This window comes from Tubulanus polymorphus, chromosome 6 (genome assembly GCF_964204645.1).
Source record: "Tubulanus polymorphus chromosome 6, tnTubPoly1.2, whole genome shotgun sequence".
Taxonomy (NCBI): Eukaryota; Metazoa; Nemertea; class Palaeonemertea; order Tubulaniformes; family Tubulanidae; genus Tubulanus; species Tubulanus polymorphus.
Genome location: NC_134030.1, coordinates 21,838,688 through 21,854,953, shown reverse-complemented (window position 1 = coordinate 21,854,953; position 16,266 = coordinate 21,838,688). Strand labels below are relative to the sequence as shown.

At 34.3% G+C, this 16,266-nt stretch overlaps 1 protein-coding gene across 4 annotated transcripts in view; it reads right to left on the bottom strand.

The window, feature by feature from the left end:
- Positions 1-16,266, bottom strand: part of LOC141906693 (uncharacterized) — a 33,700-nt gene that overhangs the window by 6,891 nt on the left and 10,543 nt on the right. For 2 of the 4 annotated variants that reach the window (XM_074795977.1, XM_074795978.1), the window contains 43 exons: positions 16,206-16,253; positions 15,896-15,925; positions 15,763-15,813; positions 15,614-15,676; positions 15,113-15,196; positions 14,793-14,840; positions 14,667-14,705; positions 14,494-14,511; positions 14,362-14,409; positions 14,227-14,280; positions 14,014-14,061; positions 13,688-13,756; positions 13,289-13,318; positions 13,028-13,066; positions 12,721-12,876; positions 12,485-12,520; positions 12,393-12,410; positions 12,221-12,268; positions 11,755-11,820; positions 11,578-11,622; positions 11,000-11,083; positions 10,803-10,847; positions 10,668-10,718; positions 9,972-10,007; positions 9,701-9,718; positions 9,445-9,492; positions 8,939-9,028; positions 8,780-8,857; positions 8,642-8,689; positions 8,296-8,349; positions 7,612-7,647; positions 7,369-7,386; positions 7,002-7,049; positions 6,789-6,917; positions 6,576-6,623; positions 5,889-5,972; positions 5,691-5,735; positions 5,476-5,526; positions 3,985-4,020; positions 1,332-1,349; positions 925-975; positions 689-778; positions 20-97 (listed from right to left, as the gene is read on the bottom strand). In XM_074795977.1, the coding sequence (XP_074652078.1) occupies positions 20-97; positions 689-778; positions 925-975; positions 1,332-1,349; positions 3,985-4,020; positions 5,476-5,526; positions 5,691-5,735; positions 5,889-5,972; positions 6,576-6,623; positions 6,789-6,917; positions 7,002-7,049; positions 7,369-7,386; positions 7,612-7,647; positions 8,296-8,349; positions 8,642-8,689; positions 8,780-8,857; positions 8,939-9,028; positions 9,445-9,492; positions 9,701-9,718; positions 9,972-10,007; positions 10,668-10,718; positions 10,803-10,847; positions 11,000-11,083; positions 11,578-11,622; positions 11,755-11,820; positions 12,221-12,268; positions 12,393-12,410; positions 12,485-12,520; positions 12,721-12,876; positions 13,028-13,066; positions 13,289-13,318; positions 13,688-13,756; positions 14,014-14,061; positions 14,227-14,280; positions 14,362-14,409; positions 14,494-14,511; positions 14,667-14,705; positions 14,793-14,840; positions 15,113-15,196; positions 15,614-15,676; positions 15,763-15,813; positions 15,896-15,925; positions 16,206-16,253 (2,322 nt within the window). The remainder of the gene's footprint in view (positions 1-19; positions 98-688; positions 779-924; positions 976-1,331; positions 1,350-3,984; positions 4,021-5,475; positions 5,527-5,690; positions 5,736-5,888; positions 5,973-6,575; positions 6,624-6,788; positions 6,918-7,001; positions 7,050-7,368; positions 7,387-7,611; positions 7,648-8,295; positions 8,350-8,641; positions 8,690-8,779; positions 8,858-8,938; positions 9,029-9,444; positions 9,493-9,700; positions 9,719-9,971; positions 10,008-10,667; positions 10,719-10,802; positions 10,848-10,999; positions 11,084-11,577; positions 11,623-11,754; positions 11,821-12,220; positions 12,269-12,392; positions 12,411-12,484; positions 12,521-12,720; positions 12,877-13,027; positions 13,067-13,288; positions 13,319-13,687; positions 13,757-14,013; positions 14,062-14,226; positions 14,281-14,361; positions 14,410-14,493; positions 14,512-14,666; positions 14,706-14,792; positions 14,841-15,112; positions 15,197-15,613; positions 15,677-15,762; positions 15,814-15,895; positions 15,926-16,205; positions 16,254-16,266) is intronic. The other 2 variants (XM_074795979.1, XM_074795980.1) reach the window with 2 other exon arrangements.

Sequence of the window (16,266 nt, the reverse complement as noted above, 5' to 3'; positions counted from 1 at the left end):
ACAAGAATTTATTATTTACCGAAACATTCTTTGACTTGTCTCCAATAATCTGTGTTTGTCTTTAAAGTTTTACTGGTAAATTCACTGAGTTCAGACACTATATGTAATAAACAATAGACAAGTTTTTATACAATAGTGTAACCGGCTGGTTGTTGTATCGGCAGGTAGGCTGGGTGGGGGGGGGGGGGGGGCTAGCATTTACACCAGCGGTACAGAACTCCATCCATCAGGAACAGGCAGTTAAACCTTATATGTACTATCTGTATTGCATCCCACAATGTGAATGATTATCATAACTTTACATAGTCTTTATTAAACAGAATCATGTGTATGGAGGGAGAGGTGTCAGACAAGTTGTAGCCAACAGGAATCACAAACTAACGATATGTTTGAGAGACACAAATTCATTATTGATGAGGATTGACTGGAGTTAATTACTATGAATACGTTATGACTAGTCTGACATGTTGATTACGATAAAAGCCCATATTAATAACATATTTAGTAAAATCATATTACATTGTTATTGTTATATTTTGATAGTTAATAAGTATTTTATGAAGTAAGAGATATGAAATATTTTGAACATTTCGATATGAAATTGTAGATACTTATGATTATAACTTGTGACATATCATATCAGAGTGACAATAGAATTCAATTAGAGATCAAAAACTGATAAACTTACATGCGCGAGATATATCATACTTCCAGTATTTTGATAACGCAGTACTGCTAGCCTTTTTACGTTTCTCTTTTAAAACAGTCACTAGTGAATCTATAATTAGACATGTTGATTAGAAACTACCGTGACATTGACTGATATTGTGAAATATCTATACTTCGCCTATGGCGTCACATATCTTCCTACAGAAAACAGTCGACCTTCGCCCGTACGTCTCTCAGTCAACACAATGTATTCACCTTTAAATTCCGTTTGGATTCTGTTTGCAATAATTGGTTTGATGTGATTCACTGAAACAGAATAAACACAATATATTTACTGCAGGGAGAATGAAACATGATCTTCTTTCACATCCTAAAATTTAGTCGATTGAGTTAAACCGGAGAATGAAAATTGACTGTACAGGTTCTAAACAACCCAAAATATTGAAGATTGATAAGGGGCCTAGCCTTCAGTCAAGTCAGCCCACGGGATGTTCTTTCCATTTATAAATTCAGGCGGCCTTTAAAATGTTTATTTCTTAAGAAAGCATTTCAGTGTAAAGCCCTTTGAGCAGTTTCACTGGATTTAGAGCTACTAAGAACCAGTATTATTGAAAGCAGGAAATATCAAGACAGAGTTTAACGATTCAGTTCTCAGTACTTACTCGCTGTTTCATCTTTTACTGAAAAACAGGAAAAACAATAATTCATATATAAACATTGAGTAGATATAAACAGGTCAATTCATACGGTTCACTTTAACTATATAATTCTCACATCTTTTGATTTAAATCTAAATCTAAAAAAACTCATTATATAACTTAATTATTTATAGAATATAATGAAAACTAAACACTTTTCTCATCTTTCAAAAAATACTTTAAACAAATTTCTGTTACATGAGTATTTATTTCTGTTGATGTTTTATTCAATTCTAAATTCTTTTTATTTCCTAAGTAATTGTAATCATTGTTCATTATATCGTCATTCAATGTTTTACTTTATTTCTATACCTTATTTTTGATATTTGATATTTTTGATATATTGTAACATTTCAATGTTTCAGGTTAAAAGCTTCGAGATATTTTCATGATGTGAAGCGATTTTTAGAAATAAATATCATTTTTATTTATTGCTGAATTTAGTCTCAGCAAAGGATCTTGGGGTTAGGAGTTAAGTGTTAGGAGTCTAGTGTTAGGAGTCTAGTGTTAGGAGTCTAGTGTTAGGAGTCTAGTGTAAGGAGTCTAGTGTTAGGAGTCTAGTGTTAGGAGTTTAGTGTTAGGGGTCTAGTGTTAGGGGTCTAGTGTTAGGGGTCTAGTGTTAGGAGTTTAGTGTTAGGAGTCTAGTGTTAGGAGTCTAGTGTTAGGAGTCTAGTGTTAGGAGTCTAGTGTTAGGAGTCTAGTGTCAGGAGTCTAGTGTCAGGAGTCTAGTGTCAGGAGTCTAGTGTCAGGAGTCTAGTGTCAGGAGTCTAGTGTCAGGAGTCTAGTGTTAGGAGTCTAGTGTCAGGAGTCTAGTGTCAGGAGTCTAGTGTCAGGAGTCTAGTGTTATGAGTCTAGTGTTAGGAGTCTAGTGTTAGGAGTCTAGTGTCAGGAGTCTAGTGTCAGGAGTCTAGTGTCAGGAGTCTAGTGTCAGGAGTCTAGTGTCAGGAGTCTAGTGTTAGGAGTCTAGTGTCAGGAGTCTAGTGTCAGGAGTCTAGTGTTAGGAGTCTAGTGTTAGGAGTCTAGTGTTAGGAGTCTAGTGTTAGGAGTCTAGTGTTAGGAGTCTAATGTTAGGAGTTTAGTGTTAGGAGTCTAGTGTCAGGAGTCTAGTGTCAGGAGTTTAGTGTTAGGAGTTTAGTGTTAGGAGTCTAGTGTTATGAGTCTAGTGTTAGGAGTCTAGTGTTAGGAGTCTAGTGTTAGGAGTTTAGTGTTAGGAGTCTAGTGTTAGGAGTCTAGTGTTAAGGGTCTAGTGTTAGGGGTCTAGTGTCAGGATTCTAGTGTCAGGAGTCTAGTGTCAGGAGTCTAGTGTCAGGAGTCTAGTGTTAGGAGTCTAGTGTTAGGAGTCTAGTGTTAGGAGTCTAGTGTTAGGGGTCTAGTGTTAGGAGTCTAGTGTTAGGAGTCTAGTGTTAGGAGTCTAGTGTTAGGGGTCTAGTGTTAGGTGTCTAGTGTTAGGAGTCTAGTGTCAGGAGTCTAGTGTCAGGAGTCTAGTGTTAGGATTCTAGTGTTAGGATTCTAGTGTTAGGGGTCTAGTGTTAGGAGTCTTGTGTTAGGAGTCTAGTGTTAGGAGTCTAGTGTTAGGAGTCTAGTGTTAGGAGTTTAGTGTTAGGAGTCTAATGTTAGGAGTCTAGTGTTAGGAGTCTAGTGTTAGGAGTCTAATGTTAGGAGTTTAGTGTTAGGAGTCTAGTGTCAGGAGTCTAGTGTTAGGAGTTTCGGGTTATGAGTTTAATTTTTAGGAGTGTAAGGGTCAGGAGTTTAGTGTTAGGAGTCTAGTGTCAGGAGTCTAGTGTTAGGAGTTTAGTGTCAGGAGTCTAGTGTTATGAGTCTAGTGTTATGAGTCTAGTGTTAGGAGTCTAGTGTTAGGAGTCTTGTGTTAGGAGTCTAGTGTTAGGGGTCTAGTGTTAGGAGTCTAGTGTCAGGAGTCTAGTGTTAGGAGTCTAGTGTTAGGAGTCTAGTGTTATGAGTCTAGTGTTAGGAGTCTAGTGTTAGGAGTCTAGTGTTAGGAGTCTAGTGTTAGGAGTCTAATGTTAGGAGTCTAGTGTTAGGAGTCTAGTGTTAGGAGTTTAGTGTTAGGAGTTTAGTGTTAGGAGTTTAGTGTTAGGAGTCTAGTGTTAGGAGTCTAGTGTCAGGAGTCTAGTGTTAGGAGTCTAGTGTTAGGAGTCTAGTGTTATGAGTCTAGTGTTAGGAGTCTAGTGTTAGGAGTCTAGTGTTAGGAGTCTAGTGTTAGGAGTCTAATGTTAGGAGTCTAGTGTTAGGAGTCTAGTGTTAGGAGTTTAGTGTTAGGAGTTTAGTGTTAGGAGTCTAGTGTTAGGAGTATAGTGTTAGGAGTCTAGTGTTAGGAGTCTAGTGTTAGGAGTCTAATGTTAGGAGTTTAGTGTTAGGAGTCTAGTGTCAGGAGTCTAGTGTTAGGAGTTTCGGGTTATGAGTTTAATTTTTAGGAGTGAAAGGGTCAGGAGTTTAGTGTTAGGAGTCTAGTGTTAGGAGTCTAGAGCTATGAGTTTAATTGTTAGGAGTTTAAGGGTTAGGAGTTTAAGGGTTTGGAGTCTAGTGTTAGGAGTCTAGTCTTAGGAGTTTATAGGTTAAGGTAACTCAAAACTGTGGAATTTATGAACAAACTACTCACTTCTATAAGCTACGATTACTCGTCCATTTAATTTCTCTGAAATCACAAATAGAAATAAAATGTAAATTCAGCAATAAATCAATCCGTGATGGAAAATAAATGACATAGCATGATATGATAAAGGACCTGTGCGTGAGTGGGTACGCGGTAATAATGCAGTAAAATTGAAGGTAATAATGCTGTAATAATGAAGTAAAAATGCTAGAGGTAAAAATGTCAGGGGTGTAAAAATGCTAGAGGTAAAAATGCCAGAGGAAATAATGCCAGAAGGTTAAATTGATTTAATGATTATAAGAAACAAGTGTATCAAAACTTAAAAACTATTCATCGAATTGTTGTTTTGATGTTATGAAAAACAGCAAACTAACTCATCTAAAAATTTTGAATTTAATTATCTTACCTAATTAATAATTATCATTATGCCTAGAAATATGCTTTATCTGAACTGTGCATTCGAAATATAAACTCAGTGCATTCATTTGAATTCGTTAATATTCATTAATCTAGAAATGCGTTATATCATGACTATTTTTACTTTTTGATTTCAATCATATAAGAAAATGCGCATTAATTTTCTAATTTCCAATGATCTAAAAATGTGTTGTATCTTAATATCATCTCGTCCAAATAAGAATATTATTAATGATTCCAATGAATTTCTTGCTTATGTCAGACTTTATTTCATAAATTTGTGATTCTCTTTATTTCATAAATTTGTCATTCATTTTTTTGAATTTTATGATCATAGGAATATGTTATGTAAACTGTGCATTCATTATGTAAAATCTAGTGTATATAATATCAGGTCCAATATTGGTTAATTCTTCACTTAATTTTCCTCATATTTCCGTCTGGCATTTTTACCTCTAGCATTTTTACCTATGGTGGGATTTTTCCTCTGGCATTTTTTACTTCTGGTATTTTAACCTGGATTCGCATGCATGCATGCGTGCATGCGTGCGTGTGTGCGTGCATGCGTGCGAGTGTGTGAGCGTGTTGACTTGATATAAAATGTGTTCCAATTTCGCCCCTTCCCGATTGGCCTCTTTTTCTATTTCACCCATCCCATTTTTTCGGCCCTGCCAATTTTCTTATTTTGCTCCCTTCCCACCTTGGACCTTTTTGTGTTATTGATTGATATTCAAATTAACTAAATGACTGAGGGCACAATTAGCATAATCATGTAACATTGCTTAAATTAAACTAAGCTTCTTTGAAAATGTACAAAAAGGGGCAAAAATGTGAACAAAGGGGCGAAATAGGAAAGGGGCAAAATGGGAAAGGGGTGGATTGGGAAAAAGGCCAAATTGGAATAAATGAGCGGCGAAATGGGAATAAACCGTTATACAAGTGTATATACCGGCTGATATATGATGCATTATTTATGATACAATGATATGATATGATATGGGTCACAAAAGGGCGCTTGCCCCACAAGATACGGTTTCAATTTAATGCAAGAATTGATAGTGAATCGTTTGAACTACAAACCTGTAGACATTGATTGTATTCTGGATTTCACATCATTATAAATTCCATTAACTGAAAATAGAAGAAAATCTTTAAATTGTTTTACACAGTAAAATCAGCTGTCAATTTGAATTCATTGCAATGATTGAAATAAACCAGTCATTTGCGGATCTTAAAACATTCATTTTTGATTCGTAAAAATAAACATTTTACACACATTTCATCAAACAATTTACCTTTCCAGTTTTCTCTCTTCAGCAAATTGTTGATTTCGCTTGATTCTTAAAAAAGGAAAAACATTTTTAAGAATCGACAATCTTAGTGAATGAATATATAATTGTTGATTGTAGATGTATTAAATGTAGTTTACTGTAGATATAAATGTAGTTTACTGTAGATATAAATGTAGTTTACTGTAGAATGATGTAACTTACTGTTATCTAAAGCAGTTTGAGTCGCAGTTTTCAATAATTCATCAGATTGTATTGCGCTGATGAATTCATCCTTGAAATATTCCACTGAAATTCATATAAAAACAGCAAACACAGGATTCATTGAGTGTGGTTTCTGAATTTAAAACTGTTGTCGCTTTAAATAGTCATCGTCATCGTCATCGTCATCGTCATCGTCATCGTCATCATCATCACTATTATTATTATTATTATTATTGTTAATATTATTAATTATTATTAATATTATTAATTATTATTATTACTAAAAGACATTCTCTTCTCCTGGACATACAAAAGAAAAGTAAACCAGGATTAGAACACCATTTTCAGGGTCTGTTCCTCAAAATCCGGCATATGATAGAAGAGCATTTTCTGGTATTCCTAACGAGCAGTTAAAGGATTTTCAAGAACTTAGCAGAATTATTCGTCCTTTCAGGGACAAAGATCAGTCGCAGAATATTTCAGGCATAAAAAACCTTTGAAAATTTTGTTATCACAGAAAAAGTCTTTCATAATACCACTGTTGGCACCGATGAAATATGTGGCTTTATAAAGAATGGTATTTCCATTGAATTTAGATTTGCGGCATTTGTTCCCTGAAATATGTTGGCGTTATGAGAGCAGTGACGGGTTACCTTAAGTTTTTTACAGACTTAACTTATACAATACCTGCTTGATCCGGCAGAATAACTGCATCTCGTCCAGCTGAATCTAAATCTACAGAAATTTAAATGGAATCTTAACATTTTGAAAATACTGAAAGTTTTTTGATAAAAGGATTTGCCTGATTCTCAACTCGGTGAAATAATAACAGTTTATTCCAGGCAGAGTTTACTGTATTGAATTCAAATTCAAACATGCAGTTTCAGTGTAGTCACTTACCGGTGCTGAGTTGTGCCGGTATATCCAGTGTTAGAGGCAATATTTCTTCAGGTGTTTTTACGCGTTCGAATGATGCATCTTGTGTCTTTATTTGATCATCAGGTGTCTTTATTTGATTAAATTCACCGACTGTAATAAACATTGATAATAAACATCAATAAGATTTTAAACATAAAACATGTTGAAATTCACACTTTGTTATGTGTACAGTACCTTTCCTATCTTCAAACTCTTTATCGGCTAATTCATGTAGTTTAGAATCTATCAATATAGAAAATCACTGACTTAAACAAACTAGTGTGACTTGTAATTCGACGTCACTATTATTCACTGGTTCCACAAAATCAGAGGCAAGCGCTGACTACAACTGTCTGATAAACAGATAAGTGCGACTTAAGGTTTTAGGTCCACCATGGGATGATATTGACAACTGGTTTCTATTTTAGTGAAGACAATTAATTAATCATTTGTGATTTTGGTCACCAGTTCACACAGATACCTGTCACTGGATACATAACAATCACTTTATAGATCAAAATAGTGAAAATCTAAAATAAATTCTACTAATCTCAGAACTCACTTATCTCTTCTGGACTCGCTGAAATATAAATGGATAGAAAATCAAACAGATTTTCATAATGAAATTGGTTTTTCATTGATATAACCAGTGGCCGGCTCCATAATCGAAAATTGAATCCAAAATTCGTCTTAAATCTTACGACTGGTTCTAGTTGTTTATTGAACCGAGACCGTCTTAGACTGGTCTCAATTGTAATGATGACTATAGAACCGGTTCTAAGGGAATTATATACGGAATATTTACCTTTCCCTACAATCATCTTGCGGTTCTTAAAATCGCCTAGAAATAACAAAACATGAAATTAAACCTCATAGAAAACTGTCGCTTAACCTTGTTCACTTTGCAGTTTGTTTCAACTCTGAATAGCCTCATTTAAATGCCTCCACATAATTTCTGTTCACATGGACCCAACGACATCACCACCATCCCACCCTTCCTAAAGTTAGTTCACAAGGACTCATCAAAAAATTTCAGGATAAAAATAAACCAAAGCTCTACCGTAGTACCCTGATTCATGTGTAAATGAGAGCTGTGCGGTATGTCCCCCGTGTAGTTTAAGTATATTATGCACACAGTGTGTACCACTATACTATACTTAGGGCTAGATCAGGGGTGACTAGCGACTAGCGCGTGCGCGCACGCGTGCACTAGCGGAAAAACCCACAATTATTTTTAGGAATATATTTTGAAGGAAGGCAATTTATTTTTCATAGCGGAATTATTTTTACTCACGCCTATATTTAGGAGGCGATTATTAATAAAATTATTTTAGCGTATGAATATTTTTGATGAGAATTTATTTTTCACAACGAAATTATTTTTACTTACGAACATTTTTCGATGGAATATTATTTTTCATGACGAAATAATTTTTGGTCAGGAAATATTTTCATGGCCCTTATCAGCCACCATATGAGGGGTACTCACCAGTGTTCCATTTATCACTCATTGTTTTAATGCATTCACCCAAACAATCATCAACTATAAACGAACAAATGAATAATAAATAAATTTTCACATCTATACAAAATGTAACCAAAGAGTGACGATTTTCAAACACCTCTTAATTTTACACTCTAAACGTGATTTTTTCAAGCTATGATTGATTTTGAGCCGAGAATTCAACTGATAATACTGTGTAACCCATGAACCAAAACAGATGCCTCTAAAGATCTGATCACATTGATGAATTTCGATCTTCAATGAATTCAACGCAAAATTCGAAATAATTTTTGTTAATCTGGAAATATTAAGTTGTTGTATTGATATTCACCTATTTTTGTCAGTTCAGTTGTATTTGTTTCACTGTCAATTTCATCTCCTATTCAAACAGAACAAACAATTATTATTCAAAACATAAAAATCAGATCATTTAATAAAACGTTCAGTGAAACAAGAATTTATTATTTACCGAAACATTCTTGGACTTGTTTCCAATAACCTGTGTTTGTCTTTAAAGTTTTACTGGTTAATTTACTGAGTACAGACACTATATGTAATAAACAATAGACAAGTTTTTATACAATAGAATTCTATTATAAATCACAAACTGATTTCACTGTGAACTTACTCGCGGTAGATATATCATATGTCCAGTGTTTTGATGGCCACATACTGATAGCCTTTTTACATTTCTCTTTTAAAACAGTCACTAATGAATCTGTAATTATACAATGTTGATTAGAAACAACTGTGACATCGACTGATGATGTAAACTATTTATGCTGCTACAGCGTCAAATATCCTCCTACAAAATACAGTCGACCTTCACCCTTACTCAGTACCAGTCGACCTTCACCCTTACTCAGTACCAGTCGACCTTCACCCTTACTCAGTACCAGTCGACCTTCACCCTTACTCAGTACCAGTCGACCGCCACCCTTACTCAGTACCAGTCGACCGCCACCCTTACTCAGTACCAGTCGACCGCCACCCTTACTCAGTACCAGTCGACCGCCACCCTTTCTCAGTACCAGTCGACCGCCACCCTTACTCAGTACCAGTCGACCACTCTTACTCTCGGTACCGATTTAATTTGATTATTAAAACACCTAACAGTCAACACAATGTATTCACCTTTAAATCCCGGGATTCTGTTTGCAATAATTGGTCTGATATGAAACACTGAAACAGAATAAACACAATAGATTACTGCAGGGAGAGGGAAACATGTTCTTCTTTCACAATCCTTCCTTTTGTCTTGAAGGAAGTATTTTCATCATCTGTAAAACGGTTTCACTGGATTTTAATAAGAACCACTACTATTTAAAACAGGACATGAGATATATAAATTTATCAAAACTTTAACATGGAAGTTGTTATCAGTACTTACTCGCTATTTCATCTTTTACTGAAAAACAGAACAACAATAACTAATAAATATACATTAATTAGATCTAAACAGATAAATTCATACAGTTCACTTTTACTATAAAATTCTTACTTAATTTGATCTAAATCTGAATTTAAAAAACTGAGGGGGTTATGATTCTAGTGTTGGGAGTCTCTTGTTAGGAGTTTATGGGATCAGGGTAACTATGGAGCAGGATATGGAATTGATGAACAGATTAGAATTCAAATCAGACAAATTGACTTTTACTCACTTCTATAAACTACGATTCCTCGTTCATTTAATTCCTCTGAAATCACAAATAGAAATAATAACGTAAATTCAGCAATGAATCAATCCGTGATAAAAAGTAAAACAAAACTCATCACCTTCAAAATCACATTTTATATATTATTATTGTATATGCTAGTGGTTTATAATATGATATGACATGTTTATGAGAACGCTGTGGCTACTCGTACGGACCCGTACGGATTACTCTGGAGACTATTCGTACGGGACTAGGATCTGTACGCTAATAACTGTCGCTGATTGGCCGATTAACGCCGCGCATGCGTACAGAGGTGCACGACTTAGAAAATTCAAGGAAAGTGTGGAGAATAGAGTTAGAGAAAAATAGAGCGGATTGAGCGAGACTCGAACCCGGGCTAGTAAATTACTAGCCGGCATCGTACCACTAGACCACCGAGCTCGCTGACGGTCGGTCGAATGTTTTAACTACATATAGCCTCACCTTACCCTAACCCTATCCCTTCCCGAACACATAATTCCAGAGTTATCCGACGGGTGCATACGAATAGCCTACGGAATTATTCGTACGAGTAGCCACTTCGTTATGCGAAATATGATATATTATAATATGCTTTATGAAAAGAAACCTCAACACGAGGATCGAAATATATCCGACATTTAAATGCAAGAATTGATAGAAAATCATTAAAATCCAAACCTGTAGACATTGATTCTATTCTCTTTTTCACTTCACCATAAATTCTATTAACTAAGAAATAGAAGAAAAACGTTTGAATTATTTTTCGGTTCGTGAAAACAAACAAATTATCCACATTTCATCAAATAATTTTACCATTCGACTTTTCTTTCCTCAACAAATCGTTGATTTTACTTGGTTCTAAAAAAACCACAAACAAGTTTCTATGATTGACAATCATAGTGAATAAATGTATCTAATTGTTGATTGTAGATGTATTAAATGTAGTTTACTGTAGATGTAAATGTAGTTTGTTGTAGATGTAAATGTAGTTTACTGTAGATGTAACTTACTGTTAACTAAAGCAGTTCGAGTAGCAGTTTTTAATGATTCATCAGATTGTATTGCAATAATGAATTCTTCCTTGAAATATTCCACTGAAATTCATATAAAAACAGCAAACATAGACACAACATTCATTGAGTGCGGTTTCATTTTAAAACCGTTATTGCTTTAAGTTTGCATTTTGACATTAAAAATACCAGTAAACCAGGGTTAGAACACCATTATCAGGGCCTTAACCTCACAATTAGGTATATGACGGAAGAGCATTTTCTGGTTTTAATAACGAGCAGTTTAAGGATTCGTTACAAGAACTTAGAAGAATTAATCGTCCTTACAGGGACAAAGATCAGTTGCAGAATATTTCAGGCTAATGCTCTTAAAAAACTCAAATTTTGTTCACAGTGAAAGTCCTTCATGATGCAACAGTTGGGACCGATGAAGTACAAGGTATTATAAAGAATGGTATTTCCACTGAATTTAGATTTGCGGGATTTATTCCCTGAGATATGTTGGCGTTTGATAACGGCATGATTATGGAATGGAATTAAACTGGTTATCTTAAGTTTTTTACGGACTTATACAATACCTGCTCGATCCGGCAGAATAACTGGATCTCGTCCTGCATACAAGTCTACAAATTAGATTAAATTCAAATAAAGATTCCTTAAGTTTGTGATAAACCGATTTTCCTGATTCTCGACAAATTTAAAGTTTACTGTATTGAATTTCAATTCAAACATCCAGTTTCAGTGTAGTCACTTACCAGTGCTGAGTTGGTCCGGTATATTCAGTTTTAGAGGCAATATTTCTTCAAGTGTCTTTATACCGACTGTAATAAACATTGATCATAAACATCAATAAAATTTAAAACATTACTAAATTCCATTATTCAACGTCAGCCCATCTGATATGTTTAAGAGCCCTTCGAAAAATATCCATAACGAATTTCAATGAAAAATGGCAAACCATTCGGAAGCTACAGGTCTCGGAATTCAGGGCAAAAATGAACTTTTTGGGCTCAAAAAAGGTCACAGCGTTCCGCATATAGGACAAGCTGTATAAACACTAAACAGTTCTATTGGTCTACTCATGAGCGTATAAACTAGACTAATTTATACGCCCATGGTCTACTGGTTAGCTTGCTTTCTATGTACGACACCCGGATCTAGGGTAACCGATATCAAAACAATCCATTCAAGCATCATCACACTTTGTAATGTGTACGGTACCTTTTCTGTCTTCAAACTCTTTATCGGCAAATTCATGTAGTTTAGAATCTATCAATATAGAAAATCACTGCAACTTATAAACAGGTAAATATGACGAATTACAACATGAAATCAGAGGCAAGCGCGCAGTCTACTGTACTGAGAATATTTATAAATATCAATCAGAACTCACTTATCTCTTCTGGACTCACTGAAATATAAATAGAGAAAATCAAACAGATTATTTACGTTGAAAACTGGTTTGTGATTGAACTATTTACAAACCTCCATATCCTACAACTTTATTATCCATCAGAGTTTCTGAAATATATCAGAGAACTAAACATGCAACATGTGCATTAATTTACATGAACATGTAACATGCGCATTCATTCACATGTAACATGTAGCATGTTATATGTGTATTCATTCACATGAACATGTTACATGTGTATTCATTCACACATAATATGTGACATGTTAAGTGCATGTATAATTTGAGATATAAAATCGATATTTACTTTCATTCATATCAGTGATATATTTAAACGCCTGACAAACTGAACTGTGAATTATTCTGTTCATTTCCTCCTCATTTTTTCTCTCTTCATTTTCCTCTTGTTTCAGTTTCTCTTTGAGTTCTTTCAGAAATCTTTCAGCTCGTCCAGCGTATAATTCTAAAAGTGATTCTTGAAGATAAATTACCAGGAAAATGACATCAGAACTGAAATTGAGTTCTCAGAAAACAAATTGAGCTCAGGTTGAATCTTGGCAAATGATGGAATAAACCCGGCTGATTCTGATGCAATCCATACATAGACTTCTTACCTTTGATAGATTTGAAAACTGCGATTTTCAATTTGATTTCTGAAAAAAAGAATATAATTCATGATTTCAACACAGCATCAACTGCTGCTGAAAATCAACACTGCTATTTTGAACCTCTTTTCAAATATCTGATAAAAATTAAATCCAACAAGTTTTTATCAGTGAAATTAAGAGTTTGTCCGCTAGAAATGTCTTTTAAAGCGTCTGCTCTCGACCCTAGACCACGATATTTATAGTTTGTTAGTACTATTTAGTTCTCACCTAAAACATCTCGACTTATTTCATAAATACCTGAAAATATAGTTAAACAACGAAATAAACTTATCACAAAATCATTTCCCATAATGCAGGATTTTGACAAAAATCACCCTCAGCTAGCATCTTATGATGATATGATTTGGATATTCTCAGAGCCACCCCATGTGATGTATGCATAACAATCAAAACATGGTTTCTTCAAGCTATGATTCGAACTCGGTCTGAAGATTATCGACACAAACTGTCGAGATACATTCTTAGTTTAACACCACTTAAAACTCGGCTCTGAATCATAACAGATGCTTCTGATAATCTGATGACATCGATAAATTTCATCTTCAATTCATGGTCATCAAATACTCGGTAAATTTAGTTCTAGGGACAAGGAAAGTTTAAACTTACTTTTATCTAGTTCTGTAGAATGTTTGTTCTCTTCTAATTTCTGCAAACTTGACTCCGATAAAACTGATTCTACAAATGAATACATGGATAGAATAACATAAATATTGATTAGATCAGTTTAAACTAGAATTTCATCCAAATACATCTGGATTAACCGGGTCTTATGAAACCTTTAATTTCCCACAAAGCGGATGAATTTTGACAACGTTGCCAGTTGTTCACATTACCTGGGTCCAGCTGGCTTAATTGTACCTTGGATTTCTCATTAACGAAACGATTTGTAATTAGCATGAAAAATAAGAAAAGAACAACATTTTCAGTCTTACCACAAATATCTTTGTTCACAAAACGGTCCCGGTCGGCCACTCCCAATTCTGTAATACCAACCATAAAGACAGTTTCTATTATTCGGGCCTATTATTCACTATTGCGGGTTAATTTGTACCTACATTTTTTCAGTACCGGTAAATAGTTCAATATTAACAACATCTGAATAAATTATGGATAAATTATGATAATCAGTTTATTGTATAACAAACCTCTCTTTGTTTCATCAGTTACTTTCTGGTTTTCTATTTGTGTAACGACGTTTTCTGTAATTAGACAAAATATGTTTAATTTGTAATCAGATTACAGTTTTCAGGGAGGAAATGATAGATTAACTGAACACTCACCATTCTGTTGTTTAACTTCTGTTTGAAGTGTTTCCTTCACAAACTTACCTATAAAAAGATACAGTGATATTTCAGTTATAATTGAACAGCCTCAGCACCAGTTTAAACATCATAGTGAATATTACAACTTACCAACAATTTCAACAGTAGCTGAAATATAAAGTAAAGGTTTTTACCACAGAACTCACAAATCCTTCACAAAACTAACATGGACATTTACAGAGAACTCACATGCACATGTAAAGAAGATTATAGAGCACATGTATTTATAAACATTTGAGGATAAAATGAGAATTAAAACCTACGTTTAATGTTGGATATTCCTCGTTCACATAATTCCGCATCTACAGTAAAAATAAACACAATCAATTATTCAATAATTCCACAACAAACTCCACAGTATTTTTACTGAAATGATTTATGGAACCTACCGGACATTTTAGCAAAGAAATCAACAATATATACAACTGATGAAGCAACTGAAAATATAGAAATTCATTATAAACATTTACTGGGGATTTGAAACCTACGAAAAAAAGCTCAGTGTGATTCACAGGCGCTCGTTTTATTTTGCAAATCGATAAATACAGATAAATCCTAAACGGCAGCGACACAGTAAATCACTACTTTTTCCAAAAAGTAAGCCATTTTCGCCAGTAAGTTCTTTAAACACTCTTAAGACTCGTGGTAACCCTGTGTAGTCAACTACATGTGAAAATTGAACTCAGACCGAATTCATAGTTTTACTGACCATCTCTGATGAACTCTTTCTCTTTGTTTGTCAGGGGTCTTTTCTCTTCATTCAATTGCGTCATAAAATTAACACGAATTTCATCTGTAACACGGAAAAAATAGATTTGAAATTAGTTCAATTGAAATTCTGTTTCATGCTGTATCATTACCCCTAGTTTATATCACATCAGTCTTATTTCTTAAATAACAAATGTAAATCTGATTATTTTGTTGTAACTTGATTATTTCTGAAGCTCTAGTCTGATACGTTTAAGATGAAATTTCCCTCTCAACTTTTGATGCATCCAATTTGTCAAAAATGGTACGAATTTAGGCAAAAATGGCATGAGAGTAACTTTCCATTTCACGAAATAACACACTGAAATATTACAAATTCCCAACTGGTCACTTCTATCAGGTTATTGCCAAAAGGCTGCCAAGCGGCCATCTTGAATAGAATTCGCTACATTTCTATCAGCAATGCTGAATATTTCATTTGAACAGTAAATAATAACGGTACCTTCATCTCTATTGTAAACTGCATCAGCGCCATCTATTGACCTCTTCTCGTTCAGTAATGTATCTGTAATACATTTACAAAATGAGTTGACAGTAGAATAATAATCAATAAACTCATTACATCAATTACTGTATTCAATCAACTCTTACCGATCTCATTTGATAGTTTCGTTTTTAAATTGTTTATTCTCGTGTATTTTCCTGTCAATAGATAATAACAAACACATTTAGAGACATGATTCGAGTTGAAGAGGTCAGAAAAATAATGAGATTTTGTACTTACTTAGAATTTTCTTCACCAAATCCAACATACCTGAAAATATAAACATTGATCAAACTTGTGTTAACTTAAAACACGTAAACAAATCACATGTGCATGTTAACTTACATGAACATGTTTCCGCAACTCACAACTTACTATGTATCAATCAAATGTACATGCACACATTACTCACATGTGCATGTTCACATTACTCACATGTACATGTACACATTACTCACATGTACATGTACACATAACTCACATGCGCATGTTTACATACATCACAAGCGTACATGAACTTAAAACAAACTATAGGTAAACGATTACTTACTTTGATCACGTGATAACTGTTGGAACAGGAATTCTCTGATAGCTTTTTCTGAAATGAAATA